Source organism: Cebidichthys violaceus, unplaced genomic scaffold, assembly GCF_023349555.1.
Source record: "Cebidichthys violaceus isolate CVI_PGR_0920_01 unplaced genomic scaffold, fCebVio1.0.p SCAF_87, whole genome shotgun sequence".
In the NCBI taxonomy this organism is placed as follows: domain Eukaryota; kingdom Metazoa; phylum Chordata; class Actinopteri; order Perciformes; family Stichaeidae; genus Cebidichthys; species Cebidichthys violaceus.
Genome location: NW_027176972.1, coordinates 711,947 through 733,455, shown reverse-complemented (window position 1 = coordinate 733,455; position 21,509 = coordinate 711,947). Strand labels below are relative to the sequence as shown.

At 45.6% G+C, this 21,509-nt stretch overlaps 2 protein-coding genes across 3 annotated transcripts; one reads left to right on the top strand and one right to left on the bottom strand.

The window, feature by feature from the left end:
* Positions 1-251: 251 nt before the first annotated feature.
* On the top strand, positions 252-1,863 carry ptger4c (prostaglandin E receptor 4 (subtype EP4) c). The gene is made up of 2 exons (XM_068702620.1): positions 252-1,112; positions 1,267-1,863. The coding sequence occupies exons 1-2, from the start codon at positions 252-254 to the stop codon at positions 1,861-1,863; spliced, it is 1,458 nt and encodes a 485-aa protein (XP_068558721.1).
* Positions 1,864-3,566: 1,703 nt separating this feature from the next.
* Positions 3,567-20,829, bottom strand: LOC137866628 (artemin). 2 transcript variants are annotated; one of them, XM_068702648.1, is made up of 5 exons: positions 20,305-20,829; positions 19,435-19,766; positions 6,424-6,494; positions 5,628-5,841; positions 3,567-5,352 (listed from the first exon to the last, which is right to left on the bottom strand). In XM_068702648.1, exons 2-5 carry the CDS (start codon positions 19,547-19,549, stop codon positions 4,841-4,843), a joined length of 912 nt encoding a protein of 303 aa, XP_068558749.1. In that variant the 5' UTR covers positions 19,550-19,766; positions 20,305-20,829; the 3' UTR covers positions 3,567-4,840. The 2 variants fall into 2 exon arrangements, with proteins under 2 accessions (XP_068558749.1, XP_068558748.1); XM_068702647.1 differs by having other exon boundaries at positions 20,721-20,829.
* Between the last annotated feature and the right edge of the window lie 680 nt (positions 20,830-21,509).

The following is a 21,509-nucleotide window of genomic DNA, read 5'->3' as shown; positions in this document are numbered from 1 at the left end:
GCAGCAGCGGCGGCGTCAACACAACCAGGCACACCTTCATGTGGGCTCAACGGCAGACAAACACACCGCTTCAAACTCAACAGAAGACGCACTTCGATGCAACGCACGTCATGCTCTCACAGGACAATTCGGGACGTGATACAGCTAATGATTTATTGTGATACGCGCTCTATATTTACACAGCAAGTGTTGAAACATCGCGGGAAGTCCTCGCACGTAGATTAGACCCGTGTGCAGAGTTGGTTTAAATTATGACCAACGACACTCTTGCGTTTGGAGAACTGGACACGAATGTTTCTGAGTCCTTGACGCCTTTCTCTCTCAGCCACAACCAAAGCGGGTTACCTGCGCTCCGGCTGGAGTCCAAGTCTCTGGTCACTTCAGCCACGATGTTCGCCGTGGGTGTCCTGGGGAACATCATCGCCATCGTCGTGCTGTGTATCTCCAAGAAGGAGCAGAAGGAAACCACTTTCTACACCCTGGTCTGCGGGATGGCCATCACGGACCTGTTGGGAACATGCTTCACCAGCCCGGTGGTGATCGCCACATATGTGGCCAACCGCTGGCCAGGAGGAGTACTGCTCTGCCACTTCTTCTCCTTCTCCATGCTCTTCTTTGGCTCAGCCGGGATGTCAATCCTGTGCGCCATGGCCGTGGAGCGATACTTGGCCATAAACCATGCGTATTTCTACTCCCAGCACATAGACCGGACAATGGCGCGCTTTGCGCTGCTGGTCACCTACCTGGCTAACATTTTACTTTGCATTATGCCCAGTTTTGGCTTCGGACAGCACGTCAGGCACTTTCCCGGAACTTGGTGCTTTCTGGACTGGAGGGCGGTGGATCTACTTGGAGCCTGCTACTCCTTCTTGTACGGCGGCGTGATGCTGGTGCTGATCGCAGTGACAGTTTTGTGTAATTTGGCGGTGTGCAGGTCGCTGGTGGGGATGAACCAGACGACAGGGATAGTCAGGACGGAGTCCTGTGAGCAGGGAGGATCGCGTCGCCGCTTCCCCCGGCTGCCGTCGGTCACCTCAGCGGCAGAGATTCAAATGTTCTGGCTTCTGGTCTTCATGACCATCGTTTTCCTGGTCTGCTCCATCCCTTTAGTGGTAAGGACATCCGGTTATTTTATTACAACTGCCTATTATTTTACGATACTTGCGCAATGTGCGTTCCAAATACTTTGTATTATTGTTCTCTATGCTATTCGTAATCAAAACACCTTTCTTAGATATTCTCTGTCCATCTTTCTGTATCCGACAGGTACGGATCTTCGTGAACCAGCTGTACGACCCTGCTTACATCTCTTCTGGGGGGGAGCCTGACTACCGGGGCGACATGTTGGCGATCCGCTTCGCCTCATTCAACCCCATATTAGACCCCTGGGTGTACATTTTGTGCCGGAAGAACCTGCTGCTAAAAGGCTGCGAGAAGCTGAAGAGGACAGTGGTCCGCATTAAAGACGGTCGTGGTGACAACGCCGGTTGGGCAGGAGATCAACACTCTCCTCCGTCTGTAAACAGTAATGACACCAGCTACGCGTCATTACGCACAGCCTGCTACAGGAACGACGCGGAACACCGGGTGTCCATCAAGAATAAATCGTTTACAGACTTTGCGAGGAGGCAAGCGTGGGAGTACGACACCGGCCGGGTCAACTTCCACCCGTTCAGCGTCGAGTCCACCGCGATCCTCGGCTGTGAAGAGGAAGCAGCAGACGGTTCCAAACAGGAGGTGGCGCTCAAGGCGTCTCCGGGACGCAGCGCAACGCCGCTGCTGTCCGTGCACGTTAGAAAAGTGGACATTGTCACCTGCACGTTCAGCACACCGAGCTCATGTCAGTCAGCGAAATGCCTTTGATAAACAAGTGTTAGCTGACAACATCTCTTTAGAACGTCGGGCAGCTGTTTCATCTGCACAGAACACTTTTTAATAATTCAACTGTGAGCAAAACCAACACTGCTAATGATACGATCCACACCGGATCTCTGTCGGTGGTTTTTAACCTCCCAAGGGCCATATCAGCTTTACAAAAACAACAATACCCACACATGACCACATCAATAAGAACACTCACCGACTGTTTCCTTGAATCTCGAAGAAAATGCCTCCGCGGTGAACGGAGAGTCAAAAAGAGGGAGAGGAGTCTCGGTGATTTGAAGCAAATGGAGACCAGATTTAACGACTGCAAATCAATATCGAACAACCGTTTACAAAACTCCCACACAACTTGTGCAGTTTAGTCACAGTCTCCAACTTACTTTACTTTACTTTTTGAAACACTTCCGCGTGAACAGGTTTCACGCGGAGGCGCGCTACTGGTCCGTGCAAATCCGGGGTCTTTTCTCCGTATTACGATAATCTGTTCACCCTGGAGGTATGCAAGGAAAAACATCAATTCAAGGTAACACGTGGTGAGTAATTGACTATCATAAATGGTCATTTTGCGGCTGAAGTATTCCTTTAAATGAAACAGTACTTTTCAGTCGACATCAGAACTCGGGTCGTCATACATCCCTCTTAAATGATTTAAACTGCCGCGCGCGCGCGCGCGCACACACACACACACACACACACACACACACACACACACACACACACACACACACAGCTCTCTAAACCGAAGCTTTGTGTTTTAAGGTTAAGTGATCCAGTTGAGGATGTGCATCTCCATCGTCTTTTTCATATCAACCAGAATATGTCTCCATTCAGGTGAGTTGCAGAAAAACACGTGACCCCCAACCTACTACAGCTGTATGTACAGTGAACTCAAATCTGACCTTTAGCCTCAATTGTAGTGGAGTCTGGGTTTGCTTTATAATAAGACTTCTGCTGAAAGGACACAAAGCATTGTGATCATTTCCAAACATGGAAATATATATATAAAAAAAAAAAGTATAATCATACCCCATGGGTACAAATAAATGGGTGTGACACTCGGCAGAGTTTGATACATTGTATGAATCCATATGTGCCATTCACCATACATATACATATATATTCATTATGTGTTGTTGTTACATTTGATTTGATACTTTAAACAAATCTAAGTGCTGCTAATCTACTCTGTGTTGCATGATGCAGAGAGAACTGAATGTAGACCTTTTGGAAACTAATGAAATCTTGTTTTATATTGCACAATTGCAAATAATGTTTTGATTACAACCATTGTGAACGCGTCACCTTTTTGTTTTTTAAAGAAATAAAAAAGAGATACTGTCGCTGTGAGCCGTATGACCTGTGGTGTTTGCTTCATGTGTCACTGGATCCGTGCAGAAACATAAAAACATTTGACCCGTTCTTGCTGGTTCAAAAGCAGGAAATGATCTTTAAAGCAAACATTCTCGGTTAAGCAGACGGACGACGCCTCTTTAAGTTCACCCAGGGCACAGGTTCACATTTTAATGTTTATTTTAGGCCAGCAGGTGGCTCTCTGACATAATAAGTGCCCTTTAAAGTGAACAGAAAAAAGGTAGCGGGTGTTGATCCTGCTCACATGAAAAAAAAAAAGAAAAAAAAATCATTATGGCACTCAAAAGCCTTCAAACAGTGGCAACAAGATGTATATTAAAAACAACTTTATTCTCTTAGAGGATAATGCCATACAAAAATAAAGAAAACTTTGTATAATAATAATAATAATAATAATAATAATAATAATAATAATGTGACATACAGGGAGTGTTTAAGAAACGTTGAGGTCCTGCTGTGTAAATGTGGTTTCTTGTTTTGCTGTACACTCTGGACATTGAGACCGACTGCTGTGGAGAAGGTGGCGTCTTCACCCTGCTGTCAGACGTGAGTGTGTGAGGAAACAGCATGTATCAGATAAAGCAACGTCACGTCAACGTCGGCCGGTTTGTTCCTGCTGATCTGCTGTGAGGAGTGTCTGTTTTAAAGTGTCTGGGATCGCATGGAAGACAGAATTTGAGCTTTTGGATTTTTTTTTTTTTTTTTTTTTAATATATAATAATTTTAGAAAAGTCTATTGCATCCAATCTAATTCTGCCCAGAATCATCTGTCCGGTCCAGGTTTATGAGGTGTTGGATACATGTGGAAATGCACCTTTTAAAAAAACAACAACAACATATACGTACTGTATCCAAGCAGAAGTAACATGAAATGTAAATCGGCAATAAATAGATATTTATCTACAATATAGAGTTAATAAAACAGCTCTCATATGAAGCTATAATAAATAAATAATTTATCAGAAATAAATATACGTTACTTTTATACAGTAATACATGAAGATGCATGGCATCCATTTGGCTGAGTTCACCCGAACGTAGAAACGATATAATGTAATGTCCCTGTTTTTATGGGGGGGGGGAAGAAAAAAAAACGATATACTTTTTGGGAGGGAGCTGACGTCACTGTGAGTAAGTAGTGAACATCATATCAGTCTTTTCTTCTGTCAGAATATAAAGGCAGCGACGGCCCCTTCAATCGCGTCTTCCCCTTTATATCTCCTGAGCTTCAGCCTTCAGGCCTCGTCCGTTTAAAAGCAGAACAGTCGAGTTAACTGGTCAACGATGAATCCGGGCTGTGACTCCCCCGATGACTTCCCGCTCTGATTTTGACCTTTTGACCTCAATCGTCCAGCTGCAACCCAGACCCTCGTCCTCCTCAACAGGAGATATATATATATACGCCACAGGAAGCCAAACGAGTGGCCTCCGTCACTTCCTTGCTCTGTGTGTGTGTGTGTGTAACAGCGGCGCCCTCTTGGCTCTTCCCTGTACCCAGGCCGTCCACACCCTGAGCCTTCTTGACTCCTTCTCTGTTCAGGATGCGCGACGCCCCTCCCAGTCACCTTCTCCCTCGTTCGTGTCTTCAGCCCATGCACATGCAGCTGGCCGCTGATAACGACTGGATGGTCCTCCACGTGGTCTGGGCGTCCATGAAGGAAACCGGCTCGTACCGGTCGGGCCGGCAGCAGGGGTGGCTGCTGACCTTGCGGGCGGTGCGCCGGGGCAGCGCGCCGTTCTCCAGCAGCGCCTTCAGCGCCAGGTCGTAGTTTGTTCTCGACGACTGGCAGGAGCCGACGCAAAACTTGAAGAGGACAATCTCATCCGAGTCAAACCCCAGGCCCAGGTCCCGAACCTTCATCTCTCTCTTCTCCACACGGCAGTCCCTGCTGCTTTGCTTGGGCTGTCTGCTCTTACCTTTGCCCTTTCTGTCTACTCTCCCTGTCTCTTCCTCTTCCTCCTTTTCTTTCTTCTTCCTCTTCTTCTTTTTCTTTGGTGATCCATTGGGTTGAGGTTCTGAGGGGTCAGAGGAGCGGGGAGAGCGCCCCGCCCAGCGACTACTGGGATGGTCGTCCACCTCGTCTATTACAAAGGGGTCTGAAATGGAGAGGGAAGAGGAGTGGTAGGCAGAGAGAGTTACATGGAAATTAATACTTATACAGGAAATTATGAGCAGTAGCATGTAAATCATCCTGCTAAATCTCAAATTTCACATCTACCTTTTGACTTAAAAAGACTTTAAATCTCATGAAAATCTATTTTAATGATTGAAATACAGAGCAGATCCCCCGGGCTCACGCCCTCTTTCCCCTCTAATACTGTCTGGTGAAGCAGATGTGCTGTAAATTACACTTCCACAAGAGCATCAGTACCATACAGAGTGTGCCAAGTAGAGTAAGGTTCACTGTCGTCTTCCTGCTCCTCGTCCTCCACCACCTCTGGCAGCGTCACAGGAAGCTCTCTCTCCTCCTGGCCCGCCAGCAGGCCCACAGCGGGGCCCGAGTCTGATCCCACACCAGCGGAACCAGCGTTCACGTGAGCTCCTTCCACTAGAGGCAGCAGAGAGAGCAGCACCCAGAGCAGCACCTACAGGAGAAAAGAAGTCACACGTTAGCTGACTAAAGGAGGGATTTCCATTGGCTTTGAGCTCCCTTCTTCTTCTTCTTCTTCTTCTTCTTTCAAAAGAAAAGATGAATTGTCTGTTTAGTCTTCTGCTTTCGTGGGAACCATGCGCTTAATAACAAAACTAAGTTGACAGAGCGCTTTACAGATCACAGGAGATCTCACTTACTCTGCCGTAAATACTAAAGTCGTCTTTCTGCCCCGGATCAATCTTCGTCTGCCGGCTTAGAATTTAGCAATGAAAGCTCCGGCGATGACACGGTTTTATGGAAAGCTTAGTTCTGAGCCTTTGTGGGGATGGATTTCATTAACAATTTATACCCACACATAACTCATCCCCTGGTTTATAGCGGTCTCAGTGGAAATGGAAAAAAACAAAACGATAAGGCGAGGTTATTTGCAGCGATGGTGATTTCATTATGAGGCAGAATGGCAAATAGGAAGAGTGAGAGAAAGATGGAGATGAGGAAGAGATGGAAAGTGACAGAAAGTACAGAAGGAGAAGAAATGTTCAGGTTACTTTTTCGATGTCTGTTTGTGACAAACCTTGGCCTTTGCTAACATTACAGGGGTAATCTCCTGTCTAGCCTTCCTCCGAACTCTCCATCTGGTCCCACCTGTAGAGAGAGAGAGAGAGAAAGAAAGAGAGGAATGTAAGTCCGAGAACAAGGCTTCACTCTGTCGACTTTGCTCCTCCCACAACCTCCCTTGAAAAGGTTAACATAAACTAAAGGCACAACATGCGGGCAATATGATGTCTTCGCATTCACAATAAATCCAGATACTGTAAAAACAAAACCAAAAAAAAAAAAACAGCCCAGTGGGCCCCAGAGCGAGCCGACACATCACATAAATCACGTCCTCAATGCACCAGGCCGCCGTGTTTGTTGCCGCTTCAGTAAAAGATCAGTGTTTGCCGCCAGCTAGCGTGGCTAGTGTCGGCTTGTTCGGTTCATACATCATACATCCAACGGCCCTGGTCCGGCAACAAAAGGCAGCATCTGCGATATACACTTGTCAAAGGCATTCTTCAGGGTTATTCCTGCGGCGGAGGCACAAGCAAGGGGGGGGAACCAGGCATAGCGAGAGCACTTCGCGGAGGTCCCAGACAAAAAAAAAACAAAACCCACACAGATGCAGGACAGGTGATAAGAAGTGTCACGGAGGCAGATGTTTATATACAGTACGTGTACGTGCTGCGGAGCAACCACACATCCCGTAACATGAGGTCATGAGGGTGTTTTGTGCCCCCCCCCCCCCACCCCCACCCCCACCCCCCCCATAATGCAAAGCTCGGCTCAGAAGCAGTAACTTTCTACGTTTCTCATCGATCTTGCTTCAGCTCGACAGAAACGTATCGTCACAGGATCGACATCCTCCGGACCATCCTGTGGTGCCGCAGCCAATCAACACGGCCGTTGCTGGCTGTCTTTCAGCGAATCATTAATTCCGGCGGTTGCCGACCTTTTTAGGCCGGTGACCCCTTAAAATGGAAACGTTTACTTCTCCTCATCGCCAGTCGCATAAAGTATGTGTTCTGGTTGTGACCAGTTCAACCGATGTCGTTTCTTTTTCATTTTAATGCTTTCTAGAGTAAAAACAAATTGGTGTCGCAGATAAACCGCCTTTCCTGCACTTTCCGTGACCCCTCATGTTTATCTCGTGACCTCTTGTGGTGATCAAGGTTGGGATCCACTGGTTAAGTCCATAACATGTTAGAAACATGCTTTTCTCAATAGAGCATCTTCAAATTGCTTGTTTTGTCCAACTAATCATTAAAAACCTGTTGATGCATTTGATATCAAGTAGTTGATTGTATCTTAAGAGTTGTGTCTCTTTCTCAGAGGAGACAAATCCCCGCTTTCCTTTGGCCTCCTTTAAAATGTCATCACATGTTGATGTTTGCACTCTGTCTTGTCTGTCTCTTTTACTTCCTGTTTCACTTTTCTTTCTCCTGTAAAGTGCTTCCGTTTCGAAAAATGCGACGCAAATTAAGTCAGCATGCTTGCTCACCAATCAACTCACCAATCCTGCGATTAATGTCTGACTTCTTTAAATCTGCCATGAACCCTCTGCCCACAGATACTTCCACCATCTTTGAAACCACATCTGTCGTCTCTAACACGCTTTGTATAACCTCTGCGCTGAACTACAGCGACACTGCGCCGCCGCCGCCGCCGCCTCAGTAACGTATTCAAGCGTGTATTTGTAGATCTCGCCGATATGTAGTGTAGCGTGTTTATATAACAGTCGAAAACAATCCCAGCGCTTCTCGCTGTGCAACGAGATGGAAGACTGACTGAAGGTTACAGATCGCAGGTCACGATAAGACCTGTTGCGATCCTGCGTGTTGCAGCTGAAGCGATGCAGTCGAGGTTGAACAAAGTTACAGACGCTGAGGAGGGGGAGAGGGAGGGGAGGGGGGGGGGGGGGGGGACGACAAGTGGGCATAAATCAGCCTCACAGACAGAGTGCACGCCACCGCTGCAACCTAAAACCAAACTGAGCCGGCTCCTCCGTCTCCCTTCGTCTCTGAGCAGCGCGAGGCGCGACAGAAGAATAAAGGTCCCGACTGGGTCTAAGGAGAGGTGCCATGCTGAGTCCCTAACACCACAGCTGGGAGTGTTTAGCCCCCTTTTTAGATCAGCGAGCTGGGGGTCTACGTGGGCCTGTCTGCTGGTTCATTTCACTCCGGTGCTCTGGAGCTGTTTACGGCCCGACGCCTCCGGCCCTTTTTCCTGGGATGAGGCGGGTGGGGAAGTGGAGGGCTGGAGAGAAGGTAGCGGTACACTGGTTCTGAAGAGCTCCAGACTGACACCAGACTACTGATGGTGTGTGTGTGTGTGTGTGTGTGTGTGTGTGTGTGTGTGTGTGTGTACACAGTTTCAGATCCAACGGCATGCGTGCGTTTCTTCTACGTGTTTAGAAAGCCGAGCACGTGTTTCTTCCTCGTTTGGCTGATTAAAGCCTTCGGTTTGTCCGTCAGGCTGGATGTCTGCAGTGGGGAGAGTTCTTGTCTCCTTCCATTTGCATTGTTGGTCTTCTGCGCTCCAGTTGTTATTCACAGTCAGTTAAGTGGGAATGCAAGAACAACCCATGAAGCAGCTACTATTTCCAGAGTTTATTCCGCTGCTCTGGATTGCTTTTACAAATACTGTTTCAGTGATTGGAGAGGATGGATGTGGATTTAGTTTGAGGGATTATTGATGAGGTAGAAGAACAGGGTATCCAGAAGAAACATCAATTCACAGAATATCAAGAACACGAGCAGCTTTCACTAAAGCAGGGATGTTAAGAGAGCATTTGGACCTTCATCCTACAACCACCTTAAGCAGTAAATACAGATTTGGACAAAAATGAGACCAGTTTATGTGGTAGAGATGTGGGATTTTTTAGGGGGGAGGGGGGGGACCATACCCCCACTGGTCGTCATGGTTTGTCCTGGATTGTACCTGTTTCAAGCTGGATGTCCCAAGTCCCTACAAGTGTCCCGATTAGTCACGGTTTTCACCACAATAGATACGATTATTAAAATATTTGTTCGCAGCGTTTACACAGATGTGTATCATGTTGTGTCCAACTCACTGTTACCTAATTAAAACAAGCAATGCACCTGCTATCTGAAACGTCTTTATTATATCCCGTTAATTCATCTAATTAGGCTAGAAGATATGACACCGGCCTGACCTGAAGTAGGATCGAATCCTGTGCAATAGTGCAATAGTGTGCTGGCGTTACCTTTTTATTTATCAGCCACAATTTCAGGCTTCCTGTAATAACAAAACAAAAAAAAGATGCTCCGATATATTGATTCAGGTTTTTTGGACCATATTTTACAATCTAATGGAGAAAAAAGTAACATAAACTAAACCTGCTGAAAACTAGCAGCAGTAGCTGCTTTATTTAAGTCAAAATGTATTTCATTATAGATTCATTTATTAAACTAGCTTATTAGTTAGTTATGTCCAAACATAGATCTAAAAGTTGTTTTGTTTTGTGTCACAATGATTACATATTGTACATATTTGGCTAAGACCATAACTTCGAACTCTTCTCAACTTCACAGTGACTGCTCTGCATGAATAATGCATGAATTCCACGTGTATTACTATCAAATGTAAAATAAATTCAGACTCTTGTTCATACCGCTATCTTCGACAGAGACACATCTCTGCGAGGAAAAAGAAGCCGGGTGAAATAACAAACGTGTTTCCGATTAGTGATCTCGGTGCCTACTGTACACCGTTACATCCTCAGACTTCAGCTTTGCCCACAAGAGGCTCCACAAACCTCTCACAAAAAAAAAAGTTCTTCACAGAAAGAAAGAAAGAAAGAAAGAAAGAAAGAAAGAAAGAAAGAAAGCTCCGAGCTCCGCGGTGTTCTGCCTCCCTCTAAAAGGCCAAACTTCTCTGATAATGACCTCCTATTAGAGACGCACTCTGTTCTCTGCCGTGAGCGCGCGTGCACGCGTGCACGAAATGATCTGACCTCCAGCTTTAACCTGTCACTACCGCGGCGCCTGATTGCAGGAGCCAGGAGAAAAACAAGAGTACAGTAAATCACCTCTGGCTCAATAAAAGACACCTGCGGTGTAAGAGGAGACGCAGGAGAGAGAAAGGCAGAACACCAGGAGAGCCGTCTTGATCACTGCCAGACACTGAGAAACCCGCGGAGGTCCCACGAAACGTGATGATATCTGCTGTACTTACATGTGCCCCAGAGCTCTGCATATATGCATCCAGAGTAGTGTGAAAACGGGTTGTGTAACTGCTTTAATCTGGCTTACGAAGTTCCATTGACAGTGGTCCATTCAGAGTGTAACCTTGAATGGACCAATTCTGGACTTGTTGAAGGTTTTTTTTTTTTTTTTTATCCGTATCCGAGGGAAGAAAACACATTGTTTGCATTATGGTAAGTAGACTTTAGACATTAATATGTTGTTAAGGAGTCATATTCTCCTGCACTTTCTTCTTCATCTCGTCCCCTCCTACTGTTTCTCCTTTCCATCATGCTTCATTTAAAAGCATCGAAATGTCTCTTTCTCCCGTTTAATGTTTCTCTCTTCCCCTCTTCCGACTGAAACAATTTCACTCTCCGGTGGTTAAGGACAGCATGCCTTAACTATTTGCGAGGCCGCCGCAAAGTCAAAGGAGAAGGAGCTAGAGTGGGAGCGACAGAAAGAAGGAGATAATAATAATCATTTGAATAAATCGCACGATAAGAGTAAGGAGGATTTAAAAAAAAAAATAGAAAATGGGTTATTGTCCAGGGGAAATAAAAAATGAGAAAAAAAAAAAGATAATTGAACCATTGAATGGGTGAAGTTTAAAGGCGGAGATAAAGTGAACAAAGGGAAGCGAGGGAATGACAAAATGAGAGTGCAGAAAGAGAGCGCAGACCGAAGCCCGGTCGGTCTGTAATCCCATAATCCCTGGCAGGCAGGCAGGATGTAATTGCTCGTTAGTGCCAGTTTCCACTCTGAGGCCTGTCACTGCTTTAAAACCACAGAGCGCTGGCGAAATGAGAAACAGATAGCAGGTCCCATGCCTCGGTTCAGATAGGTGGGGAGCCCCCCCCCCACCACCACCACCACCCCCAACCCGAAACACCCACATATGTGCACACATGTGCTTTTTTCTGCTTCCTTTTTCCTCGTAATCCTTTCTCACAAAAACACACAAGATACACAAACACCTTTGTCACTTTCTCACACTGATTTAGCACACACACACACACACACACACACACACACACACACACACACACACACACACACACACACACGCACACACACACACACATACATGAGGAGAGGGCTAATCAGAGGTGTGGACACGACGCAGCCTGGAGGGTGATGGTGACTCCTCTCTGTGTTTCTCCCACCGAGATGTTTTAATAACTGACTGACAGAAAACATGCAGGGAGAGAAACTCTGAGAGGAATAATCTGTCAGGAGCAGGGTGATTGACAGATTATTATTATTATTATTATTAGAATAACATGGGCCGGGTGGAGCTGGGTTTGACTCCATCTATTAATTAATGACGGTCTGTCAGTTGACCCAGCCATTTGGTCCAGACGGAAATATCTCAGCGACTATTGGACGGATTGCCTTGAAACGTTGCACAGATGTTCAAAGTCCCCAGAGGATACATCTTACTGACCTCTGTGATCCCCTGACCTTTGGTCTTTATATCACCACCATCAGGTCAACGTTTCAATTGGTCCCATACTTTAGTTTAAAATCACACACCTGCATAAAATGAAACCTCAGCGTTGGCGTTGCGAGGGTGTTAGCATGCTGGAGTTAGCATTTAGCTCAAACGCCGCTGATCCTATACAAACAGCTTCACAGAGCGTGGCTGTAGACTCTTAGTCTTACTGTTGAGACTAATCATCAAATTATTTTTTATAATAAAATAGAACGTTTTATTCATTTATCAACCGATAATATGTCAAATGTTCCACTTATAGTTTCTAAAATGTGAGGATTGGCCGCTTTATAATAACAAAAAATGATCTTTGGACTCAACTTAATGATTAATCAAAATTGGAGTAGTACAATACATTATTTTAGAAGTCATGAGCCATGACTCATAGATTCAATTCACATCAATATTCAAAGCTGCCGTCCTCAATATTTTTTTTTTAATAAACCATGGATCAAATGACCACAAATGATGCGAACGAGGGAGAAAGATCCCCTCACTCTAACGGTTCCCCTCAGCCCTACGGAGCGTTTTAATGTCTTTAAGCACACCGCTTTGGTTTTAAGGCCTCTCTGCTGCTCCAGCTCCAGCAGCAGGCAGCCATTTTCAACAATCACACATAGGTAGAAACTAGCTGGTGAACATAATGGAGCATTTAGCAGCTAAAGACCCAGATATTTCCCTCATGAGAGGATGAAGACCAATACAGGGCATGAGGAAAGTAAATATTGAGCACACAACTCCAAATGACTAACACGTTCACCATATCAACTTTATATCACGTGATAAGATGCCGATGATGTTGCTCACAGCGTGTTGCTATACCAGGTAGCCAAACAAAGAAATAAAATGAATGCAGATTTAAGATACGGTCTCAATATTACGGTGATGATTTTGCTGATTATCGTATTATGTGCAGGGATAACTAGCCACAGATTATGGAGAACAATAGATCTTTCAAGCTTTCCTTGTCGGGTTAAACAGTCCAACCTGGACCTCGTTAAAAGTAACCTATTAGAGGCAAACTTATTGGTTTGCCGAATGATAAACCTGAGTGATCAGTGATTTACTCGATTGACCCTGCAGCTTTCTCTGCACACTAAAGAGAGCAGCTCTGGAGAGACGTGTCTTTAGTGGTTCTTTAGTGGGACAAAGGAAGCGATTTTAGTGGGGAACGTTTGCGTTTGAAGAGTAACAGTTCTGGTTTAACGCCCTCGCGAGTTCAAGTTGCCAAAAAACGGCGCTTTGGATAGTTACTGCAGGTCATCAAAGCACCGGGATCAGCGGGTCGCAACAAGCTCGGTAAAATACGAGTTTCCACGGGACATTAAAGTGTCGTCTGTGTCCAGCGCATTAACCTCGAGCTGCAACCCTGACGGCGTTATTGCTGCAGACAGACAGAGAGAGAGAGAGAGAGAGAGAGAGAGAGAGAGAGACAGGGAGAGAGAGAGACAGAGAGAGACAGAGAGAGAGACAGGGAGAGACAGAGACAGAGAGATAGGCAGAGAGAGAGAGACAGAGAGAGAGTCAGAGAGAGAGAGCGAGAGAGACAGAGACAGAGAGCGAGACAGAGAGAGAGAGAGAGAGAGAGAGACAGAGAGAGACATAGAGCGAGACAGAGAGAGAGTCAGAGAGAGAGTCAGAGAGAGAGAGAGAGAGAGAGAGAGACAGAGAGATAGGCAGAGAGAGAGACAGAGAGAGAGAGAGAGAGAGAGAGAGAGAGAGCTGCTGTCATCATCATCTCAGCCACTAGAGGAAACAAGTTGTCACTGTGAAGCTGCTATAGACAAACCCCAGAGGGCTGAGGCTGTAGCAGAGTTCACAGCAGAGGAAACTGACCGATATATATATATATATATATATATATATATATATATAGACATATATATATATATATATAGACATATATATATATATATATATATATATATATATATATATATATATATATATATATAGACATATATATATATAACAGGACCAGCCATGTATTTGGCAACTTAATAGAGTTGAGTCTTGAAGCTATCTTGATTTAGCTGCTCAGATCTTCTATCTAGTCACCTGATGTTTCCAGCTGGCTGCTTAAGGCTGATAGTGTGTTACAGCATGAACAGCTGCAGTTAAAGCATACTTTACTTATTTGAATATCTTACTTATGACAGGTTTTTTAATGGTTACGATAAGGTGCTCGCCTAAGATGGTAAATTCAGCTAGCTCCAGAATTAGTTTTGAAAGCTGCGTTCATCAATATCTTTATATTAGCAATGGATTAAAGCGCTGAGGGTCTCTGCAGGTCCCCTCTCGGCTCCATGCTGAGCATTTAAGCGTCTTTTATTTCACTGTTTTGGTTTCAGGCCCCAACATTTTACAGGTTTGGTTCTCTCAACGCTCTCATCAGCCTCGATTTAACAGCCTGCAGCTGTTACCCTGTACTACCTGCTCTCCACACCCAACGGCGGACAAAGTCAGTGACTATAGCTGGTGAACATAGCGGAGCAATTAGCAGCTCAAGAGTCAGATATTTCCTTCAGGAGTTGGTGGAGACAAAAAAAAAAAAAACAACACAGAGCTAAAAAGGGAGAATAAAAAGGAGTGATATATGTTTCTAGTAGGAAGTGCCATGAACCCGCTGCAGATTTTCCACATCAGCTGTAACTTCCCCCAAAGACCTCTACAAGATTAAGCGTACAGGGTCAGTGGAAAGTTTAGCCGATGTGCAGTTAGCACTAATTAGCCTCATAGAAACCCACAGCGCAACACAGTTACGAGAGTCTTGTGACCCAATCGGCTAAATCAGACGGGGCACCACCATCGGTTTTCCCATGAGCGCCCGGGATAAAGACGGCCTCCTGATGCGACACATCTGCGTCCCGACCGTCTCGCTCTTCCTCACTTTGTTTCTCGCTAAGGCAGTCCCCCCCCCCCCAGTGTCCCTGACCCCAGCAACCCGAATTCCTGCCCGATTAAGTTGGTTTTAAGAGGGAACCACGCAGGGAGCGCTTGGGTGAGCCTCACCTTAAATGGGAACACAATTTAGCCTGCGTCGGAGCGCTGATCAGAGGGGCAGGATTCCACGCTTCCTGGTGTTTGCGAAAGTGACGCCGCTTATTAAAAAGGCCGCAGAGACGACAGAGGGGAAAGACCGGAGAGGGACGGACAGAAAGCACACATCAAACGAACTTCCTGCCTATTTCTTTCAAACACACTTTGTAAAAGTGAAATACCCAAAACATAGTGGCTTTACACACACACACACACACACACACACACACACACACACACACACACACAATCAGAATCCCTCACCTTTCATACAAAACCACATATACACAGTTCCCACCCTCACGACCTTTTCCTGCTCCCATCTTATGTTGTTATTTCTCCAAATTAAGCCCACACTGAGCCGAGAGTAGCGCTCAGAAACGTGGCCATCTGTGACACACGCACACGCACACACACACACACACACACACACACACACACACACACACACACACACTGGTCATTATTAGTGTGTCTTGTGGGTGAACCAGCGCTCTCCAAAGTGTTTCCGTGTCGCCCGCTCGCGCCCCCAGACAGACTGGCTTTAATGACCTGGCCTGATAGTTCAAAGCAGCCCTCAGACGCTATGATTAATGAATCTGACCTGCTAATTTCAGAAGAATACAGCTTATTGTATTAAAAAAAAAACAAAAAAACAAAAAAAAACGCTCTCACAGACACAAACACAACGCTGGGCTAGTTAACATTCTTCTGCGTTTTTGAGGAAAAAGTTGTTTCAAGGAGGGAGATTTGACGATAAGGACAGGAGTTTCTCTTTTGCGTTTCATCAGCGGCTCCAGAAGTATTAACCGCTGCTTTTGGTCCAAATGATTTAAGCTGTTTGAACTTGAAGAAGCCAACATGCTTAACAACAACAAAACAAGTCAAGATCAGAGACAGAAATAATTCCCTCCGTGTACTTACACAAGATTGTCCACTGCTCCAAAAAAAGCGAGGCCCTAGAACACGTAAGTAGCATGGGAGACATTTGTCTGAAGGAATACATCTAACAAATTGAAATTCCTTTTTGTCAGATCATGCCTCCTTCAATTTGCCCTGAAGGAATCACTGTGGTTCGCTGCATACTCTAAGCACTTCCAGATTGGAGTTGCCCTGTGGGCACTTCAGGTTGCATAATCAATCTCTCTCACTGCACTCTCTCTCTCTCTCTCTCTCTCTCTCTCTCTCTCTCTCTCTCTCTCTCTCTCTCTCTCCATTAGCGCTGGGACAAAACAACCAGAGTAACGTTACTTACACACACACACACACACACACCGAGGCCGAGACACCAGCTGAGGACGAGGCTCCCCTGCGCGGACGCACACGTCTGTCTTTTTATCCACAGATCTCCGCTGATCTGAAAAGGGCCGAGTCCTCCTTGATAACTTAAGAAGCGAAGCGCTTGAATCTGTTGCTTGTAGAATAGAAACCTGTCATTGTGTTTTGATGATGTTCCTTAAAAATGTTGTGCCTGTAGGCAAACCGTTCCATTTCACCATTTCCATTCAGGTCAGTCCCACTTACAATTAAAATTATGATACAAGATTCAGAACTCATAACGATCTGTGAAGTGCTATGAGAATGAGTGATCCTGAAATGCATTTTCAGGAGCATTAGTTATGTTCAATGTGATTCTCATGCTGGTTTTGAGTGTCATTTGGCAGGCTAGCCTTTCTTACTATACGCATGTTTTGTGAGTGTTTGAAAAATGTTTCATCCGTCCACCTTTCTACGGTAGCCCATAACGGACAAACCAAACACTGGCTTTCGAGGAAACATTCGTCTTTTTCCGTGTTTTCTTGTTTCTGCGTCTCCTGAGAAGTTTCAGTTTGTTGCAATCTGCAGCCGTCCCCGCTAGATGCCGCCAAATCCTACACATTCCCGTGTGAAAATGAAATCATGAATGAGTTAAACACGTGACAAATGAACGGTATGAAGGGAGGACAAATGAAATTAATATCTCCAGCTATACGTTGACTATGTTTGTGTTCACAAATACAGATTAAGATCATTAGATTAACGCAATAACTTGAGTTACAGGAGCAGAATTCATTGGTGTACAATAAAGATGAATGAATGAATGAATGATGTCATGTGCACCTCTATTATGCACTGTTGTATTCTGGGTGATGGCGCTTAAAGGTCTCAAATCAAGAAATTGGTTAAATGAAAACAAGGTCAGCACAAAAGATGCAATATTATTTAGCTCTACATATTGTTCTCTTTATCATTTTTGGAATATTTAATGAGCTCTTAAAAAGTAACTGAATTTGTTGTTACTTTCTGCTTTTTTTCCCCCCAAATTCATTCCCCTTGGTTATAGGGTGAGGTACATGTTGTGTTTTTCTTGGCATATTTGAGACGCAATCCTCTGGGTTTTGTTTTTAATATGGCTCAGAGTCTTGAAGGACACACATGAAAGTAATATTTGAAAGCTTAGTGAGTAATGAAGACCACTGGACGAGGAATACAAACAGAATGTTTACAACCACGATGGCTCTGAACGTCTTTACGAGGACGCGTCTTTACAAATGAGTGGTTATGAGAATAACTTATTTTGTCGTTTTAATCGCGAGCGCTCAACCGACTGGCAACGCGGGACACCACGAGAGCAGGAAAGAGTTAAATCCATAACACCAGCAAACGGCACGCTAGCTCTCGTAAAACCACATGCCAGTTAAAACAAAACAGACCACACATTAGCAGGCTGCTGGTGAAGAGAACACGCCGGCCCGCTGTACCTGACCCTCGGCAGGGCCGCTGACCCCGTGACCTTTGACCGGAGGAAGTGAAAGCTGTGGCGGCGTGACGGGGGAGTGCGAGATGCCTGAAGCGGAGGCGACGCTCTCATGTTCAGCCTGAGAACAAACGGGGCGATTTTGAACGACACCAGTAAAGAAAAACAAGGTTGTTTTCACGACGTGTTTTTCGCACATTTTACAGGCATTGAGTGGGGGGACGCCTGCTGGGGATGTGTGACATGTCTCAGGTGATGCCAAAGCTCTCACCAACACACACACACACACACACACACACACACAGAATCCCAAAGCACAACAGCTTTGAGAGGAAGAGACAAGAAAAAAAGGATTCAACTCTGAACATCAGAGGCCCGCCGTCCCTCGACTGAGCCTCGTCTGCGTGCATGACTGACATTGTATGTACATGACTCAGTGAGTCAGTGGGCCATTGAGTCAGACAGAAAGCATGAAAGTTCAATGATGCATCATGCAGTTTCATTTACATCTGTTTGAGGACAAATTGCACATTTTGGGACAGAAAGTACAGAAAACTGGAGTCGTGAGTGTGTCAAAGATAAAGAGTTCAGAGTGGGTTCATGTTCACAAAGCTGAAGCAATCAAAAGTTTCATCTGAAACTGAAAAGAAATGTGTTCGACTTCCAGCACGTCAAAACACCTGAAGCTTAAAAGACTTGATCTGCCACTGATCCCCTCTGGGGAACTGGAGAGGGAGGAGATGGATGCGGCTGAATATATGTGTGTGTGTGTGTGTGTGTGTGTGTGTGTGTGTGTGTGTGTGTGTGTGTGTGTGTGTGTGTCCAGCACTTTGATATTAAGATTTGCAGCCCACCACAGAGAAGGGTCACACTGGAAGACTTCCCGACTGCCACCGTTTCCTCCTCATCCATAAAAGCGCGCGCGCACTCGCTCTCTCTCTCTCTCTCTCTCTCTCTCTCTCTCTCTCTCTCTCTCTCTCTCTCTCTCTCTCTCACCCCCCCCCCCCCCCCCCCACCACCACCACACACACACACACAGACACACAGACACACAGACACACACACACACACACACACACACACACACACACACACACACACACACACACACACACAGCACAACGTCACAGTCACTTTGATTTATATTTCTCCACAATTCTCAGTCACCTCCCGGCACCTTGTAAACACGTCAGACCATGAATCACAAAACTTCACTTCATAAAACACGGAGAACAAACACCTCCTCCATCCTCCTCCCATGACTGCATTTCACAAACGCTCCCGACAATCACTAAATTAAGTCCAGGTCACAATGACACCCAGAGTCACGGGAGCCGAAAACAGCTGGCAGGTGCGTGCAGGGAGGTTTGGAGCTCAGCAGAAAGCCGCTGATGTGAAAAGAAATCAAAGATCAAACAGACATCTCAGCGTTGTCACAGCAAACATAAAGACAAGAAGAGCGCAGGTCTGGTTTCACAGCAACGCATAAAGATATCCAACAATATTCGTCTAAACGGTATTGTCTTATATCCCTATAGACAACTTAATAGAATCCGAACGGCGCCTTACCAGCTGCCCGGTGCGCATTCTGCTCCAAGTGCGCGCAGGAGGGGACAGGAGAGCCGATTCTTCCACGCTGTGCGCAGCTCATGTTGTTGGCTATCCATACGCTGCGATGTGCCATGTTTTACACCGTATTGTCACGGCTCGTAAGTGTTCAGAGCAGGCTGTCTCCACTGAGGCTGAAGCAAACATGAAGAATCCATCTAAAGCGGTTCTGCTTCAACGCAAGAGGCGCCTCCTCCTCCTCGTTTTTTTTTTTTTTTTATGCGGCCCAAATCCTTTTTTTTTCTCCTCTGGCCCGTCTGCTGTCACAGCTTCATGCAGAGAGTCTCAGCAGCCTGGACAAGAACAGAGAGTGGTGAATACAGACTGCCGGCCTGCGAGCTAAAGTCATATTATCCATCTCTCGAGTTGTATAACGGGTCTGAAAGTTTGATTTATAGCTCGAGTGGAATATTCATAACAAATGTCCAACAAATATCCCGAAGCAAGTGTTTAAAAACATCGTGCTTCTGTGTGAAATGAATCCTAGCTCGTTTTCTTTCATTTTTTTCCACTTCTTATGTTCAAGAAAAAAATATGTCTAAAATAAGCATTTTAAAAAGAACACGAGACCAAATGACTGTTAAGAGGGACATTTGCAGAGACGGAAGGCAACCCGGGTCAAGGGAATAAACTAATATGAAAGCTAGTTAGGTAGAAGTGACATAAACACTGCAACGCGGCGACCGAGAGAGGAGAGACAGTCAAACAGTCAGAAGCGTAAAATATGTTTGTCCTCAATTCGCTACTCGTGCTGTCTCCCGGCTGACTCACGTCCAACCATCGTTTAATGAAATGAAGCCAGTTTTTCAGGCATGACTTCCCTCTTCCTACCTCCAGTAACCTGTTCGGTCTTGCCTCCAAACAGCCTGTATGGTTATTGAGTAAATAACACCGCGGGGAGATCTCTCACAACATGCTCTGCGTCACTTTTAAAGTGAAGTCAAGGTCGATAAGGGTGTCAAAACGGCAAGAGGAGAGACTCTGCGCGGTCTCCTAATCAGGACGAAAAGTCTTGTTTCCTTCTTCTTTTACGCGCCAGCGGGTCTTAAAGCGGATTTGAACGTGAAGAAAAAGAGAAAAAAAACCAAAAACGCTGCTCTGTCGGTCAAAATGTGTTTCTTAAACATTAAAAAAAAAAAGTCCATGCGTCACGCTTTCTTTTTTTTTTACGCAGCTACAGTCCCGCGTCTCCAAGTAAGCTCCTGTTTTTTTATTTCTTTTTTCTCTTTTCAGTAAAACTCTCTTACTGTGGTCTCAGGTATCCAGTTATCAGAGACTGTGCCGCTCCGGTGTCTTCTCGGGAGTCCACCACACAGCGACTAAAACAGTCTCCGATGCCTCGCAGGACTGGGAGGCTATGCGTTAAAAAAAAAAAAAAAAAAAAAAAAAAACAGCGCGCCGCTCTGCCTGTCAAGATATTTTGTGAAACCGGAGCGCGGCGGCCGCTCTACAAAGTGCTGTGATTTTCTTTCTTCCCCATCCACATAGCTCAGATGTCTTTTTTTTGTTCCTGCGCTGGGAGGAGGAGGGAGGGAGGGAGGGAGGGAGGGGAGTGATTGTCACACGGTCATGGATCTTTTCTAGAAAAAGTGCTCCAGCGGAAGAAACCGTCGAGTGACATCTGTCCTTCAAGTGTTTACGCTCCCTGACTCATACACACATCGAGTGTTTCACTGTATTCCACGTGTGTGTGTGTGTGCGCACACACACACACACACACACACACACACACACACACACACACACACACACACACACACACACATACAGTGCAAGCATGGATAGACACACACACACACACACACTTGCATGGATGGATTATGAGACAACGGCCCCTGGGTACAGACTGAAAAGAGACACAAAAGGACAACAAGAGAGGCAGCCGTGTCTCTTTGTGGGACAATTTGTATCTCTTTGTGGTTGTTTGTGTCTCTTTTGTCATCATTTAGTGTGTCTTCGTAGTCATTTTGCGTCTCTTGAGCGATTGATTTTACAACAAGAAACATTAACACTTCAAACAGAGGCTCTGGTGGTCC